The sequence below is a fragment of the Apus apus genome, chromosome 5 (assembly GCF_020740795.1).
Source record: "Apus apus isolate bApuApu2 chromosome 5, bApuApu2.pri.cur, whole genome shotgun sequence".
NCBI lineage: Eukaryota > Metazoa > Chordata > Aves > Apodiformes > Apodidae > Apus > Apus apus.
This window is the reverse complement of record NC_067286.1, coordinates 41,686,827-41,703,675: the sequence shown is the minus strand read 5'-3', so window position 1 is coordinate 41,703,675 and position 16,849 is coordinate 41,686,827. Positions and strand designations below refer to the sequence as shown.

At 55.7% G+C, this 16,849-nt stretch overlaps 2 protein-coding genes across 4 annotated transcripts in view; one reads left to right on the top strand and one right to left on the bottom strand.

The window, feature by feature from the left end:
* The window catches only part of LTBP2 (latent transforming growth factor beta binding protein 2), a 72,705-nt gene extending 58,997 nt beyond the window's left edge, over positions 1 to 13,708 (top strand). For 2 of the 3 annotated variants that reach the window (XM_051621336.1, XM_051621335.1), the window contains exons 19-35: positions 138 to 257; positions 430 to 552; positions 750 to 875; positions 2,836 to 2,958; positions 3,271 to 3,396; positions 3,491 to 3,613; positions 3,861 to 3,992; positions 5,150 to 5,275; positions 6,004 to 6,147; positions 6,422 to 6,613; positions 6,736 to 6,816; positions 7,442 to 7,570; positions 7,786 to 7,926; positions 8,164 to 8,331; positions 8,838 to 9,113; positions 9,344 to 9,493; positions 12,773 to 13,708. In XM_051621336.1, the coding sequence (XP_051477296.1) occupies positions 138 to 257; positions 430 to 552; positions 750 to 875; positions 2,836 to 2,958; positions 3,271 to 3,396; positions 3,491 to 3,613; positions 3,861 to 3,992; positions 5,150 to 5,275; positions 6,004 to 6,147; positions 6,422 to 6,613; positions 6,736 to 6,816; positions 7,442 to 7,570; positions 7,786 to 7,926; positions 8,164 to 8,331; positions 8,838 to 9,113; positions 9,344 to 9,493; positions 12,773 to 12,939 (2,447 nt within the window). In that variant the 3' untranslated portion in view covers positions 12,940 to 13,708. The remainder of the gene's footprint in view (positions 1 to 137; positions 258 to 429; positions 553 to 749; positions 876 to 2,835; positions 2,959 to 3,270; positions 3,397 to 3,490; positions 3,614 to 3,860; positions 3,993 to 5,149; positions 5,276 to 6,003; positions 6,148 to 6,421; positions 6,614 to 6,735; positions 6,817 to 7,441; positions 7,571 to 7,785; positions 7,927 to 8,163; positions 8,332 to 8,837; positions 9,114 to 9,343; positions 9,494 to 12,772) is intronic. The other variant, XM_051621337.1, reaches the window with a different exon arrangement.
* Positions 13,709 to 14,341: 633 nt separating this feature from the next.
* On the bottom strand, positions 14,342 to 16,529 carry NPC2 (NPC intracellular cholesterol transporter 2). The gene is made up of 4 exons (XM_051621343.1): positions 16,368 to 16,529; positions 16,178 to 16,285; positions 15,735 to 15,907; positions 14,342 to 15,102 (listed from the first exon to the last, which is right to left on the bottom strand). The coding sequence occupies exons 1-4, from the start codon at positions 16,444 to 16,446 to the stop codon at positions 15,016 to 15,018; spliced, it is 447 nt and encodes a 148-aa protein (XP_051477303.1). The 5' UTR covers positions 16,447 to 16,529; the 3' UTR covers positions 14,342 to 15,015.
* Between the last annotated feature and the right edge of the window lie 320 nt (positions 16,530 to 16,849).

Here is a 16,849-nt window from a genome sequence, read left to right as displayed (position 1 = left end):
TGGAAAACTCATCTCGCCTCCTCTCGGGCATCACTGAGCCCTGGAGGGGGACTCTGTGAATCCAGCTGTAGGGGACGTCCTGGAGAAGGCTGCACTGTTCGCCTTGAGGAGCCTGAAAAGAGTGTGTTTCTTGTCAGATATCAACGAGTGTGTGGATCCCAGCCCTTGCCCCCTTGGGAAGTGTGTCAACACGCTGGGCTCCTACAAGTGTGTTAGCTGTGGGGATGGCTACTGGCCCAGGAATGGAAGATGTGTTGGTGAGGAACATGGGCTGTCTCTGGGAGGCACCCTCTTCCCCCACATGCTCCCTGCAAGCCTGAAAAGGAGCAGCATGCTCCTTCTGCAGCAGCCAGCCTGTGTGGCCAGGGCACAGTGCCCTCGCCATTTGGGTGGCTTCCATTCCATATTGCTCTCTGCTGTGTCACGCAGATGTGGACGAGTGTCTTGCGGAGGGGACCTGTGCTCACGGGCGGTGTGTCAACCTGGATGGCTCCTTCCGCTGTTACTGCTACCGGGGCTACGAGGTGGCACCTGATGGGAAGAGCTGCCAAGGTACTGGGGAGCCATGAGTCCTGACCCTCTGAAGTGTCACACACCCAGTCCAGAGGTTTCTCTGTGCTTTTCCTGAGCACTTGGTTCTGCCTAAGTCCTGGCCACTGTGTTGGCTGGTTCCCTCAACACATCTGCCCTGATCATGGTTCCTCCACATCCTTCACACTCATCCCCCTCTCCCTTATGTGCTTATGCAGACATCGACGAGTGCACTGCCCAGGCTGCCTGTCCCTCTGGACTCTGCCTCAACACCGAGGGCTCCTACTCCTGCATGGCTTGTGATGCTGGCTATACTGTGTCCAGGGATGGCAGCACGTGTGAAGGTATTCCTTTCCCAGGGACAGAGGGGCAGGTGCTGGAGGGAATGAGGGAAGAGACAGGGCTGCAGCTGGGTTATTGGTGGGGCCCAGGCTCTTCTTTAGCCTCAGGATTCTTCTCCAGCTCCAATCATCAGATGCTGGAGAGAGGAGCTACAAGCAGATACCACCTAGAGCAGCAGGAAGGTGATCTTCCTCACCCAGTACAAGGATGGGGGACAAGGACTCACTGATGAGACTCCTGGACTAATGTGTCCTTGGAGATGCTAGCAAAGGCCAGAGGAGTACAGGAGGCCTAGAACCATGAGCAGAGAGGAGCTGTGTGTGCTTTGGTTCAGAACTGTGTGCCTGGGGGCATGTGCCCTGAATGTAGGTCCTCAACACAGGGAGAAACCCTGGGTCCACTGCCAGTGGAGAGATTGTGGGCACTCAGGGTTTATCTCTTTTCCTTAGCCCCCACTGTAGCTTGGACATGTTAAAAAAGGAAAGAGTAGTTCAAAGGCTCTGTGATGTCAGCTATGCATGGCAGAGAGTGAACACCAGCATGGATCTGTGCTGCTTGCTTTGCTCAGACGTGTGAACACCCAGAACCAGCCCTACAGCCTGACTGCCCCAGCACAGACAGGGAGGCACCCTTGCTGGTGGTTGCCCCCAGGGGACATCCTGGGCTTGAGCCAGCTTGGTGCAAATTCTGTTTGGAAGAAGGGAAGGTAGGAGGTAGAGCTGTCAAAGATATTTATTTAAAGATTGGCTATGTGCTGCAAATTTCTTTCTGAAGCACTGGAGAGCTCTGCAGCCTGCACGTAGCTGGCAAACAGATCTTGCCTTTGATGTGACTCTCAGAAGACCCCCTGCATCGGGGCCTCCAATGGGGGAGGAGAGCAAGGCTTTCCTCTCTCTCTTCTCCTCTGTTTTGGTGTCTGAGAAGGCCAGTGTGAAATTAGCCTATTTTCCATCTGATTTTTGGGTGCAATGGAAGAACCACGGTTTGATCCCTTCTGTCTGCCTTCCCCATGTCTCCATGTGAGCACCTTCTCAGCCACCTTCTCCCAGCTGTGTAGCGAGGGCACCTTATCAGGATTCGACGCTGTTTGGGTCACACTGACCCAATGGCAGGATGACACAGTCTTCCCTGCCTTGGCTGGTGGCCTTGTCTGTGGATCTGGGTTTCATATTTGAAAAATGATAAGGGTTTCATGATAGTTTTGTGATAAATAAACTAGGTTATGGTTCATCTTCAGAAAGATTAAAAAATATTGCTACTTGCAACCCTTTGAGACTGAACGGCAGTGAATTCTGCCCTGAGTTGATAGGGAGTGATGCTTGTTTATACCTGTGGGGTGCTCAGTGCTCTGTGAAGGGGAAGACCAGGTCCTTGCCCTGCCCTCAGGCGTTGCCAGTCTCAGGGCTTTAGCACCTGGCAGGGGAGAAGAATACAGCAAGACCTTCTTCACTAGCTTGTCTTCTGCTGCCTGCACACCAGCCCATCTTTCTGATGAACAGCATCCTCCAATGCTTCCCCCTGCCTCTCAGTTACCCAGGACCACGTCCAGATGGCTTTTCAGTATCTTCAAGGAGAGGTACTTCACAACCTCTTTGGGCAGTCTGTGCCAGTGCTCAGTAACCCTCACAGCAAAAAAGGGTTTCCTCATGTTCAGATGGGACCTCCTGTGTTTCAGTTTGTGCCCATTGCCTTTGATCCTGTCACCAGGCAACACTGACTTGTTGGTGGGATCCAGTTTATTCTGATTCCTGTGACAGGGGTGAGAAGGGTCTGGGCTGACTCCTCACACTCCAGTAACAAGGAGTCTCTGCCTTCATCTCACTCTGACAGGATGGTCTGTGAGGGCAGCTCAAACCCATCATGCAGACCAACAGCTGGGTGATGGCTTCTGTGGGTGGGCATCTTCTCCAGTGGTGGCAAGAGCTGGGACTTCACTCGGTGCTGTCCCCTTCTGCTTGGCAGATATGGATGAGTGTGAGAACCCTGCTGTTCAGTGCCAGGGGGGAGAGTGCAGGAACACCCTGGGCTCCTACAAGTGCCACTGCCAGGCTGGCTTCGAGCTCATCAATGGCACCATGTGCGAAGGTATGAACCCCATCCCTGTAGCCCTCTGGATCCAGGATATACAGCCTTCCTATAGATGCCCCATCTTTCTTGGCAGGGAGATGCCAGTGTCAAGTCAGGTGATGCCTCCATGCATGGCACATACATAAGATTGTAGCCAAATGCAGAATCACCATGGACAGGGAAGATCTCTGTTTCCATGGCAAGAAAACCAGGGCCCAGAAGCCCTGGGAGGGCTTCCTGTAAGACACTGGGGAGAGGGAATCCATGTGGCTTAGGTGAAGGATGTCCCTGAGACCTGAGTGTATGGCCCTGACCCTACTCACTCTGCAGATGTGAATGAGTGCCTAAACAGCGAGATCTGCAGCCCCAATGGTGAGTGTCTCAACAGTCATGGATCCTACTTCTGCATTTGTGCTCCTGGCTTCTCAAATGCGGCTGGTGGAGTCAGCTGCCAAGGTGAGCTGGAGGATGACAAGGACACCTCGGTTCTTCCTGCTGCTCCCTTCCCCACTGCAAGATCTGGGTTGACGATTTGGACCTGATTTTGCAGATGTGGATGAATGTGCAGACAAGTCCCGGTGCTCACAAGGCCAGTGCCTGAACACAGAAGGCTCCTACAGGTGTCTGTGTGAAAACGGGTTTAAACACTCCCAGGAGACTGATGACTGTGTGGGTAAGAGCTCATCACTGGGGAGATCTGCCCCCTGGGCTATGGGGGGATGGATGCAGACAGTACATGGAGGGGGGGGAGGGGGAGAGGGTGTGCAGTTCTGCTCCCAGCACCCAAAATTGCTGGTGATTTGTAAGGAGGACTAGCAATGATTTGGGGCCTCAGGCCAACTGAACTTGACCCAGGTGCTGCAATGTGCAAGCAAGGTCCCTAACCAAGCATCCTCATCTCTTTGCCCACCTCCCTGCAGATGTGGATGAGTGTAAAGAGTATGGGGATGCCATCTGCGGCACGTGGCGGTGCCAGAACAGCCTGGGCTCCTACCGTTGTATCATGGGCTGCCAGCCCGGCTTCCACTGGACCCCCTTGGGTGACTGCATTGGTGAGTACAGCCCCAGGTTTCCCTGTCTCTCCCAGGCCTGTGGGACGTCTCTGCCAGGGGTGCAGGGGTGGAAGAGGAGAAGGAGGAAGTGTGTGGCTGGTGGGGAGGCAGATAATGCTGAGAGTTTATTTTCTTGGCTGAGCTGCCTTGCTTGTGTCTAGACTTTTCTCTTCCTGGCATCTGGAACAGACACTGCATTGTGCTGCTTTCCGCTTGGGGAGAGTCCTGGGCAGGTTACAGCCATTCCAGGATTGGGGCTGGACTACAGCTTCCTGAAAACTGTGCTTGCTAGGGCTGCTGCATGTGCCAGTCACCTGCCTGGCAGGGCTGGGTGAGGGGAAAGGCTGCTGGTACCGCTCTTGGCTAAGCTGGGGAGTCTGGGTTTGGAGTTCAGGCTCCAGCAAAGAGGAAAGAATGAAGAGGTTTTTGAGGCTCCCTCCAGTGCAGGGGAAGGCTGCAGCCAGGAGGAGCTGCTGCCGGCTGCTGGGCTCAGGGCAGTGCCAGGACTCAGACTTAAAAGCTCCTGTGGAGCTGCTTCTGGCTTTGGGAGCAGTGGGCTGTGGGCACACAGCTGCTCTGCTGGCCCCACCGTGGTACAAGGGGAGTGGGATGCAGCCAGCAGGGCAGTAAAACCACCTTCCATGGGCAGAGGACCCAGTTGCAACTGTCCAACCCCACCAGGCTGGAGCAAGGCAGAGACTACTCCCTGCACACTAGCAGTTGGAGAACAACCAGGTCAAGAAGAACAGGATACGATCCTAGATCTGTCTGCACGTGCCCCACACACTTCAGTTGCACCCTGGTATCTCCTGCTGATAGGAACCTGTAGGCTCTGTATCTCTTCATACTTCTGCAAGGACCTGTGCTACTTTCAGTCACCCCTGCCAGCCACCTCCCAGTCTTCCCATCCACTTCCCATTCCCACCCTGCTCCTGTTGCTCTATCTATGTGGCCTTTCTCCAGCTCTGGATGATGTAGGAAGGTTTTCTTAACACATGCGGAAGTGAGAGAGTATGTCAGCCAGACGCAGTCCCTGACACCAAGGGAATACCTGCCCCATCCCCAGGTCTTGGGGTCAGAACATAAGACCCTGGGCGGGGGGGGACCCATCGGGAGAAGTTGGGTCTGGCGCAATTCCTGCTCTCTGCTTTATGCAGACATAGATGAATGTGCCAACGAGACGCTGTGTGGGAGCCATGGCTTCTGCGAGAACTCGGACGGCTCCTTCCGCTGCCTCTGTGACCGTGGCTACGAGAGCTCCCCCTCCGGCCACTACTGCGCTGGTGAGTCTCCTGCCATCGCTGCCGGTCGGTGAGGGAGAGCCATCCGCTGTCCCCGCTGTGTGACGGCTCCTGCGGCATGGACAGCGACTGCATCTGTGCAGGGAGAATCCCAGACACGGACTGGGCGTTCATGGAGGCAAAAATCCTCCCTTTAATACAGCAGATCCTTGGGCTGCAAAGGAGCAGGGCTGTATGAAGAAGTGAGCAGCTCTGAGTGAACAAGGAGCCCTTCTCTATGCAGGTGGAAAGGAGGTGCCTGGGGGTTGGACTCAGTGAACTTTAATGGGTGTCTGGAGAGAACAGGCAGAGTGTAATATAAGGAAAAATGCTTTCACCATGAAAACAGGCAGGGAGTGGAATGGATGTCAAGGATGGCTGTGCAGTCACCATCCTTGGAGGTTTTAAAGGCCCAAGAAGACAAAGTCCTGAGCAGCCTGGTGGGATTCCATAACTGACCCTGCTTTGAGCAGTGGGTTGGACTACAGACCTCCACTCGTTGCTTCAAACCTTGATGATCCTCTGATCCAGTCACTCACTGCAAGCTGGAGTTCAGGATCCTTGAATCCACTGAGAGCCGGGCAGGAAGCTCATGCCAGAGTTGTGCTGAGCCCCTGTGTGAACAGACCTTTCATCTCCCTGATGAAGGGTGACCCCTTGCTGCAGGCCATGCACAGGCTGCCCATGCAGAGGCAGGGCTCCAGCTGCCATCACTGCCCCTTGCTTTGCAGATGTGAATGAGTGCGAGCTGATGGTTGCCGTGTGCGGGACTGCGCTCTGCGAGAACGTGGAGGGATCCTTCCTCTGCCTCTGCCCCAGCGACCACGAGGAGTATGACACAGAGGCAGGGCAGTGCCAGCCCCGAGCACCCGTGGGTGAGTAGACAGATAGGACAGAAGCATGGATGGCAACTGGTGCAGGAGCGTGGTAGCCCTGGATGGGGTGTGATAAAGCTGAAGTGCTGCCAGGGCTGCACAAGCGCACACAAGCACGGGCAAGTTTTCACCTGGGGAGAGCTGAGATGCCTGAAAGTGGAAACCTGGGACAATCAGGCTACCAGTGGTGGGTGTGCTGTAGGACCTCCTAGGTGTGGGATGCTGCGTTGGGGTGCCAAGGACCCCATCCCGTCCCTGCTCTGCTGTCTTCTAGAGGGCCCTGAGACACATGCAGCCCACCTCTCTGACAGTGCAGAACGCAAGCAGTGCTACTACCACATCAGTGATGTTCGCCTGTGTGACAGTGTCCTGGCCAAGAACATCACCAAGGAGGAGTGCTGCTGCACTGTGGGGGCAGCCTGGGGTGACAACTGTGAGACTTATCCTTGCCCCATCCCAGGCACAGGTAGGACTGTGGCCTCACCACACCAGGCAAGGCCGTTGCTCTGCCCACCAGTTCCACCTTTGTTGCACTAACATGCTGTTTCTTTTCTTCCCATCTCCCCTTGGCATCTTCCTCCTGGCAAGTGGAGTACCAAGAGATCTGTCCTCTTGGGAAGGGCTATATTCCCCAGGAAGATCTACTCTCCGGGAAAGTCTCTTTCACAGGTACTAGCACCATTTTCTCTCATTTCTACCGGGCGAAGAGAGAGTGCGCTGTGCAAAGCCATGCATGGAGGTGCATCCACAGAAATACCTCCTCAGGGCTGTGGTGGGTGATGCTAATATGCTGCTGCTGCTTTCCTCCATCCAGAGAAATTCCAGGTTGCCAGTGTCTCTGAGCTGGAAGTGCTTCTTCCTCCAGTCCTGCCTCACTGCTGGCACTGACTGTTTTCTCAGGTCAAACTTCCCATGCCCATTTTGAACCAGAGATGGAGTCCAGTAAGACATAACCCAGTTACTTACAGCTCTCCTGGAGGCCAGCCTGCTCAGTCTTTCACACTTCACCTCCAGAGGGTTGTGTTCTCGACCTTCCAGAAACACATACGAATTTTCTGTTTGTGAAAGTATCCTATTCCCCATCATCCCTCTTCCTGCTCCGCCTGTGGGTGCTTCTGCCTCTGCTCCCAGGCATGTGGCCAGTGGGAGAGGCGGGAGGCTCACTTGGGAACCTGCCAGTGATCCAGGCCAAGGTGCTGTGCTGGCTTTCTGTGGGCACAGCACCCAACCCACCTTGCTTCCACAGCTCCACTCCCTAAGACGTTCTCTCTCTCACCCTCCATCCCTCTCACAGACATGGATGAGTGTGACATATTTGGCTCTGAGTTCTGCCGCAATGGACAGTGTTTGAACACGGTGCCGGGCTACAAGTGCTTCTGCCGCACAGGATACTTCTATGACTCCAGCAGGCTTGAGTGTGTTGGTAAGATGGCCTCAAAGAGCAGTGGGGGCCCCCTTGTCACACACAGGGACAGCTGTGCTGCTGCACCGAGAGTTGTTCCTGCTGCCCACATTGCAGGGGGCAACTCTGGCTGACTTGAGACCCTCCTGGGGAATGAAGGATGAGGTGGCAGGGAAAGAGTTTCATTGCCCATGTCTGCCAGCCTAAGACATTGCTTTGTCCTTGTGCTTGGGCAGACCAGGATGAGTGTCAGAATGAAGTGTACTGTATCAACGGTGAGTGTCTGAACACGGACGGCTCCTACCACTGCTTCTGCAGCCTCCCACTCGTGCTGGATGCCACTGGCAACCGATGTGTGAACCTTTCCATCAGAGCAGGTGAGCCTGATTCCCTGCTGTAGCACACCTTCACCCTGCACATCCTGCCCCACATCTGGGTCTCTTGGGAGGAAGCTGTGATCAGGGGGCTCAGTGCCTGGCTGAGGGATGCAAGTGCCAGTGTGCAGCCAGGGCAGTGGGGCAGGAGCTGGGGCACACAGTCATCCCTCTTAGTAGAAGGGGGGTGGCATTCTTCTGGGTGCATTTTATGGCATCTTTTGCTCGTGGCACTCACAGATACCTTGGAGGAGTATGAAATCCACCTGGATGTCTGCTGGCAGACCGTCGCCAACTACATCTGCCAAGACCTGCTGCACGGCGAGCAAACCACATACACCGAGTGTTGCTGCCGGCTCGGCGAAGCCTGGGGCCAGAACTGTGCACTCTGTCCACACAGGTCCTCTGGTGAGTGGGGTGGCATGGGCGAGCATCCCCTGGCAGAGGTGGGGATGGGCTGGGCTGCTTCTTGCCATGCCAGGCAGGTTTGGCGGCATGTGGCTGCAGTGAGGGCTCCTTGTTGCTTGCATTGCCACAGCCAGCCAAAGTTGCGGGCTGCACCAGTGCGCAGAATGTCCCTGAAACTGGTTTGCAATGAATCCAAGGTGTCTGAGGGGAGAGTTGATCCTTGCATCCTCCTGCTCCTGCCTAGCTTAGGAGAGGTGAGGCAGCCCAGGATGGGAGCACACTGGGAGCTGAGGTTCTCACTGTTCAAGGACTTGCTGGCCCTGAACAGGAGCTGGTCTTTTCAAAGGTGGGGTGTATCAGCAAACTACAGAGCTGCAGCTTTGGAGGACATTGAATGCAGGCTTGGCTCAGGTGGCCCACTGTGGACACACTCTCTCTGACTGTAGCAAACCAACCTTTCTTGAGCTGGGCTGCACTGACCCTTCCTCCTATCTCGCCACTTCCAGCTGATTTTGCTTTCCTGTGCAACGGGGCCAGTGAAGACACTGAGAGATGGTCTGAGCTCAGAGAAAGACCTAGGTATGAGTATGGACCAGGCTTGGAAGACCCCCACTATGGCCTTCCCAACCCAGATATGGGCCCTTACTACAATTACCTGGAGTCTGAGTATGGAAGCCCTGATGCTGGTGTCCCACGGAGGGAACCCAACAGCGAGTTTCATGGCAGCCCTCTCCACCATGGCCCAGGGCGGTCACCACCCCGCTACCTGCCCGGTCAAACTGGTGAGTACTGGGACACACAGAGCAGTGCCCTCCCACCCAGGCTGTGTCCATGGGGACTGCGTGGCAGCTCCCACAACAGCCAGGATGCCCCAGGCTTGAAACAACCTCTGTTCCTGGCTGCTCTGAGTCAGTCCTGGCCCCACCAAGCACCGTCTTACTACGTGCCCGATGTCCCCTCAGTGGCCGGAAGAAGGGTCACCCTGCTCTGACACTGTCTTGCCACCTTCCAGGCCTCTACGAGGGCTTTGAAGGGCTACAGGCTGAGGAGTGCGGGATCCTCAATGGCTGCGAGAACGGGCGCTGTGTGCGCGTCCGGGAGGGCTACACCTGTGACTGCTTTGATGGCTTCCAGCTGGACATGACCCGCATGGCCTGCGTGGGTGAGTGGCCGGGGCCACCAGGGCGGCTGTGGGGGCCAGCCCCGGGGGGGCTGTGCAGCAGCCTGGCCCCGGCATCCCTTGGCGGCTGCCGCTCCCTGGTGGTGCTGGTCGGCACAGCTGCCGCCGGGGTCCCGCCTCGCCCTGGTGCTTGCTTCCACACAGCTGGGAGGACCTTCCTGGAGGTTTGGCTGGCTACTTTCTGCTGGCAGCTAAATCAGGGCACCCTAGGGCATCGCGTAGAGCAGCTGATGGCTCTCTTCTTCACATAGCACCCTTGTACATCACCAGCCACACTTACTCTATCACTGTTTACTGTCCTCTACGTCCACCACTGCCCTGGTGATACTGCTCACTTTCCACCCAGTCCCATCAGACATCTCCTAAAGCTTCCCTCTGCATCTCTCCACATCCCTGTGCCACACCTCCATCCTTTTCACAGTGCAGCTCCCCAAGCCAGCTGAGGCCCTGCTCACTCAACAGTGCAGATGAAGACCCTCTTTTTTCCTTTAGGCACAGCATTTACTCCAGCCCCCAGCAGCCTTATTGCATGACACAATCATGCAGCTTCTTCATCCAGAAACCATGGTCTCTGCCTCCCCAAATGCTGCTGGGCAGAATGGCTGCCTGAGCTGTTATTCGCCCTTAGGCATTTGTGCACTGTTTCCCTTTCTTTGGCTACAGTGCTTTGCACTTGCCTTCAGTGAATTTTGTCTGGTTGATTTTGGACCACTTCTCTATCAGAATTAGTCTGGACCCTAGCCCCCCCCCAGAGTGCTACCATCACACACAGAGCTTTCATAATCACGGGGATTCTTCATTTGTCCACCTTAACCACAACCTGGAATGGAGCAAGGGTCTGGACAGAGCCCTGCAGGCTGTGCTTTAAATGCCTTTTATCGTAACAGCCAGGTATTGCTAATCATCTTTGGAGTGCAGCTTTGCAGCCTGTTGTGCAATTGCTGCAATTTCATCTAGACTGTGTTTTCTCAGTCCGCTTGAGTGTGTCATGTGAGAACATGTTGAAATCCTCACCATGGCCAAGGCACATAATATCCACTGCTTCTCTCTTATCTGACATACCAGTTACCAGGTCAGCAAAGGGAACCAGATTGGCTTAACATAATCAGGCCTTAACAGATCTGCACAAGCTATTTAATGACCCTGATAACTTTTGGAGGGTTATGACATAATCACTTACAAAACTGGTCTGCTTAAGGGAATGGTGATGGGCAGTCTGTAATTCTGGATTATTCATTCACTGTTTTTGAAGATAGTTACCAGATTTACCCTTCCTCAGGTCTCTGAGACCTCCTTTATCCTTCATCTCAGAAAGAACTGCCAACTTTTCAGGGACTCCAGGAGCATTAAGCATGTGAAGATGAGTTGCAGCAAGCCTTTAGCAATATGGATGTAACTGCTTTATCTATCCCATTGTCAAACCTCTCCATCACAGTATGGCCTCTCCCTCCCTGTGCTCCTGCACCCTTGTTTAAACACTTCAAGCATGGTCTGCACCCTATCTGGTCACCATGAGCATTTTTATGATGGCTGGAACAAAGCCCGCATTAGCTGTTCCAGCCAGCTCGGCTGGCTTTTGTTTCCTTTGCCGATAAGGACCAGACTGACATTCCCCATTGTTTCCTGCCATTATATTTATGGAGCCCTTGCTTGTTGCCTTTTGTGTCCTGTACTAACTAGCACTCATTTTACACTGGAGCCAGTGGTGGTTTTTTCCCTTCAGTTCTCCAGCACGGTGCTTAGTCATCCCCGTGTTTTTACCTTGCTGACTTCAGGCCTTCAGAGCACTCCTGTGGCTGATGCAGTGCTTCCCCTCGTGCCCCTCTATAGCTTGCCCTCGCCCCACAGGACGAGCTGCCTGCCTTCACTCCTACTTGAGTGGGCAGGCTCCAGAGCTTGGTGTGCACTGCTAGTGTGACTCTGATGCTTCTGTTAAAGTAGCCTTTTTTTACTTTGCCTCTCAATTTGGTGGTCTCAGCCAGCCAAGCCTGCCTGCTAGTCCCACAGTTACCTTTCCCTGCAGCCACTGCTCCCATTCTGCAGAGCACATCTCCCTTGATGTGCTGCCTAACATCTTCTTTGGCTTTTGAGCAAGCTCATCCCAGCCATGGTGTTGTTCTGGTGCTGAGGTGTAGGCTAAGTCCACAGTGCATGTTCAACCATTGTTTTGGTTGTGTACAAAGGCTGCCTCGTTCCTCAAGCTCTCTCATGTCACGCTTCCCCTCTCCTTCCTCTTCCTCCCATGACTGCTGTGCTTCCTCCCACTGCACCTGGAGGTTTTGCTTCCAGCCTTCCTTCCTGGGGTGGCACTTCCCTTTCTTTGCTAGATGGCTCCCTCCACCTGTGCTAGGGACAACACGAGGTCCCTGGGTGGCAGAGCTCTTCAGGCTTCCCCAGGTCCATCTGTCACTGCTGGGTCCTTTGCTCTCCTGCGGGTGGGTGGCTGGCTGAGCCCATCAACTGCCCCCACTCTCACTCCCTGCCAGTCTGCAGGGGGTGAAGCTGCTGTTGGTAGCCTTACTTGGCAGGTGAGGATTTGGGCCCTGGAGGTCCTATGGGCACAAAATAGGGCTCTGAGCTGCACAGGGATGCTTTGCTCAGCTGATGGTCCCACTCCAGGTTGGGGTAGCTCAGGCATTTCCAGGGAAATGCATTTAGCAGAGCAGACCCATTGCAGTCAGGCAGCTGCTGTAGAGCTTGCAAATGTGCTCTAGCCCAGAGGCGAGCCAGTCGAGTAAGCCCTTTAGCACAGTTTGCAGGTTAATAAAACAAGCCCTTGTTTGTGCAGCATGAGGTCCCTCTGTGTTCTGGTCCTGGAGGTGATAATCAGCCTCTCATGGCCACCATCATCTGCCTCCTTGGCCTTGTTGGATCAGGAAAGGGTGTTTTCCAAGGCTGGAGGTGGCCTTTCTCCCAGATCTTACACTAGCATAACTTACCAGCAGGAAGCTGGTAACCCAGGGGTGTCACTAGCTGCAGAGCATTGGAGGGGCAGTGTATCTGGTGTGCACTGCTGAGCGGGGCTCCCTCCTGTGCTGGGGGATGCCAAATCCTGAGTATGTCACCCTTGGGGGCTGAGCGGTCTGTATGGATGTGCTAAGGGGTGTGGGATGCTGGTGGGGTCTTGGCACTTGGGGGGGGAGGCATGGGGCATCTGTGTGGGAAGACTCCGTGGGTGGCAGGATCACAAGGAGGTGTTGGCTGTGGGCTGGGGCTGCTTGCTGTGCTACTGGCTCACTCCTGTCTTTCTCCTCCTTGCAGACATCAACGAGTGTGAGGAGGTGGGCAACCCTGAGCCCCTGTGCCAGGGAGGCACCTGCGAGAACACAGAGGGCTCTTACCGCTGCCACTGCTCACCGGGCTACGTGGCCCTGGCCCGGCCCCACCACTGCGTGCCCCAGATAGCCCAGAGCCCAGCAGCAGCGTAGCTCTAGGGGAGTGGGGGTGAGGGTGCTCCCCTCTGGCACATGACTCTGGCACCTGGGATGCTCCCTGGGAGCTCAGAGAAATGCCCTCTGGGGCTGCGGGTGCTTCAAGGCTCTTCGCTCCTTCCCTGTCGAAGCGTACAACTTCCCTGCCATCTCTGCCCACAGGCCAGGGCAGAGCTCCCAGCCTCTGCAACCCCTCCGCCCTGCCAGCCCTTGCTCCTGCCACCGCAGAGCCCACCCTGGCCCCCAGTGCCCATCACATTGCCCCATGCCATGGAGGCTCACAGGAAGCCTTCCCCTGCCACGCAGGCCTAACCTCCCCACCTCGCTCTGCCAAGAAAGGGGGTTCATCTCCCCACTACCGCTGCACTGACCTAGTGACAAGCCTCACCCATGCTGCAAGTGCTGGCCCCACCCCTGGTGAAGCAGCCAGTCCCCAGGCCAGAGCTTTAAGGGGGGGAGTGAACCTCAGCTTTCTAAAGCTGCTGCCTAACCTTGGGGTGCAGTGGAGAGGCCAGAGGGGCCCCAGGTCCAGCTCTCCCTGCAGCTAGTCCAGGCAAATCCCTTAACCCCACACTTTGCCTTTGTGCCCCACACTGGCTGGGCAGGGGGACACAGGGGCAGGTTCAGCTTCCTATCTGTAAAGTTGTTGGTGACTTTTTTTTTTTTTTTTTAACCAAGTCTGTTGGAAACTTCTCTCATGTTGTTAAATAAAGCATTTATTTTGGGGCCCCTGTGGCTCAAGACACTGGGGCTGGTCAGAACTGTACCTGCCTGCCACATCCGCCCTTTGGGTCCAGCCTGGCAAGGCCAATCCACTCTCATAAGCCAATTCTTATCCCTCTCATGCTGGCATCCAGCCTCCTCCTGCTCCTCAGCCAGAAAAAAGACCCTTGCCAAGCCAAATACTTGCTTATCTCCCCAGCTCAGTGCCAGCCACGGAGCCAACTCCAGCCCCCACAGACAGCACAGCGTGGCTGCCTGCACCCTGCTTTGCTCACCCACAAGGGGGCTCCAGTTTAAGTGTGAGACTGTAGGTTTCTGCAGTTGGCAAGTGCCCTTGGGCAGGTCTGGGAGCTGCTTTTCCAGCCAGCGCACTCACTAGAAAGGCCTTTACTTATGCTGCAACAAGCAAGGCCAAATTCTACACCACCACCTCCTCAGGGAGCCTTTGCACAATTTCAGGCCAGCACGGGACCAGCAAAGCAGAAGCCCAGGCAGACATTGCCAGCTGGACACCTTGGCAGTCAGCAGCAGCGATGCCAGGCTGCTCACAGGTCACCCACACTCAGGCCAGCATACCAGCCTTCAGCTGAGAAGTAAGACCAGCCCAACCCCAGCTAGATGCCCAGGCACTCTGCTTTGCCTCCTGCTCCTCTCCACTCACAGAAGACAACACAAGCAGATTTTATCTAGCCTTTATTAAAAGGAGAGTTATAAAAAGAGGTTCAGGAGCTCCCAGAAGCTCCAAGTTAGTAGTAGTGCAAAACATTGGTTAGAGAAAGAATCATCCCTGCAGAGACGTCGAACACCATTTGGCTTTGCATCCACAAAGAGGAAGTCTTCCCAGCTGCAGTCCTGCTGGCTTGAGCAGGAGCCCAGGATACTCGGGGAAAGACCCCCTCCTTCAACTCCATGGATGGCAAACACAGGCCCCAGGAGCACCCCGGTTGCAACAGAGCAGGAGAGACACAGGAAGGTGGATGCAGCTGGCATTCTTTAAGAGGCACTAAAGGGTTACCAGGTAGCAGCTCAGACACTAGCCAGATTCATCACAGAGAAATTCCTTTCTGAGGACAAACAGCTCAGTCCCATTTCCAATGGCTGGAGGATGATGCTCATTCACTCCTGCAGCAGACACTGCTCCCCCTTGAGCTGCTGTGAAAACACTCCAGGGGCTCTAAATGGGGTAAAAAGATCACTGTCCACAGCTGACCTTGCAGGAACACAGTACTGGCTGCCCAGAGGCTGCAGGGCTCTGAAGGAAGCAGTAAGAAATGCTTATTGTATAAAATAATTTGGCCTGTGTTGTTTTCTCTTTTTTTCCTCCCCAAGCCCTACTAATGTCAGGGCTCCTCAACTGGTGATCTGAACTGGTATCTTCCAGCAGAACAACATCTGGTCTTGGTCATCCACCAGCTCCCACTTCACAACCAGTTTAATCTGAAAGAGCAGAGGGAAATGAGAGTGTTCACAAAACCACAAGGCAAGAACACGGGGGAAGGGGACGTTGTTACTTGTGTGCAGCAAAAAGGTCCTGGGAGCTCTGCACAAAGAGGACTGAGCTGGGGCGTTGCCCCTGCTGCTCTAGGTGGGCCATGCTCATGCAGTGGCTCCTCGAGTATCTTATATGGATGGAGGGTTCTGCTGCATAACACAAGAGATCTCCACATACTGCACTTGAATCCTGAGTAAGCAGAGAGTGGAAACACCCTGTATCCTCCCAGCTGAACTGCACCCTGGAGTTGAGCAGCACCAGTTTGGGAGCATTTGGCTGAATGCAGCAGGCTCTGCAGGGAGACTACATATGAGCATAGTACAGAACGGGCTGATACTTGGGCAGCTGGAGCCACTTCTCAGCTGCTGGAGCCAGGATGCTGCTCCTGCTGGGTCCATCCCAAAATGGGAACTTGAGACAGTCATACTCACAGCAAAAGTGCCACCAGATAGTCTGAGTAGTCTTCTAACCTCTTTCCCACCACCACGGGACAAGCTGTCCTTCCTTAAAGACGGGTGGTGGGACTGTCTCAGGAAGGACAGACTCTGAAGAGCAGACCAGATGCCTGCTTACTTACACTGGGGTACTCGCTCTTCACAGGGAGTTTGTTCAGGTAGCTGTAGGAATGGCCCTTCTGAATGGGGCACTGGATCCCGGACTTGCATCCATCAGGCTCAGGAATGGGAAAGGGTACATCCACGTGCAGCATCTCACCGTACACCCTCGCTTTGCTGCCCTGACTCTCGATCTCTGCAGAACACAGAGAAGCATGAGCACAGCACCAGAGCAAGAAACAAGTTTCTACTTTACACACACACGTCCCCCTCCACCGACATACCCTAGAGTCTAGGAGAACACAAATAAGCGGCGCCCTTCTTTTCCGGACACCTCTTCCCACCCAGACCCCCGTCCAGCGACTCTTTCCCACTCCTCTCCGAGCCGCGGGACGCAGAGGCGATCACCCCAGCCCTGCTCCCCCCCGCTCACCCCCCGTGCCCCAGCTGGGGAAGGGATACTTACTGCTGGCGAAGGTGACGTTGATACTGTAGGATGTCCCCTTAACGAGCTGGCAGGGCTGCGTGGGGCACGGGCTCACGTTCACCTCTTGGATGCTGCCGTCTTTGGAACCTGCAAGGAAGAGCGGGGCTTACCGGGCCGTCTCCGCCTGCTGACCCCGCTCCGCACGGCCACCCCACCCCGAGCCACTCACCACAGTCGACGAAGCGGAGGGGCTCGGCCAGGGCGGTGGTGGCCAGGGCCAGCAGCAGGGCGAGCGGGGACAGCACCATGGCGGCTGCGGAGCAGGAGCGGAGAGGGCGGCGGCAGCGGCTCCGCGGCGGAGTCACATGAGCGCGGCGGCCCCGCCCGCCGGCCAGGGGGGGCGGGCCCGCCCGGGGGCCACGCCGGGGCTCCGCGGGGGGCGGGCGCCTGGCGCCGCTCCGCGCTCCCGGACCCGCCGCCGCGGCTGCGTGAGGCCGGGCAGCAGGGCGGCAGCCTGGCAAAGGGCAGCGGCTGCGGCGCTGGGACACCTCGGGGGCAAGGAGGACAGGACAATGGGGGAGGGTGAGGAGAAGCGGGGCTGTGCTGAATCCAAAGCGCTTGGGCAGACAGAAGGACAGACACCCTCGGGTACGGGAGACCCCGGCACCACGCTGGGAACCTCTTGCAGGGCCCCTGCTGCAGGGGGGGTGG

Excerpts from the sequence above, each read along its gene's own strand:
- NPC2 (XM_051621343.1), bottom strand. The coding sequence starts at position 16,446 with ATGGTGCTGTCCCCGCTCGCCCTGCTGCTGGCCCTGGCCACCACCGCC. Across the intron at positions 15,908-16,177 it reads CAACGTCACCTTCGCCAGCA|AGATCGAGAGTCAGGGCAGC; the intron begins GTAAGTATCCCT and ends TGTGTTCTGCAG. Across the intron at positions 15,103-15,734 it reads TGAAGAGCGAGTACCCCAGT|ATTAAACTGGTTGTGAAGTG; the intron begins GTAAGTAAGCAG and ends CTGCTCTTTCAG.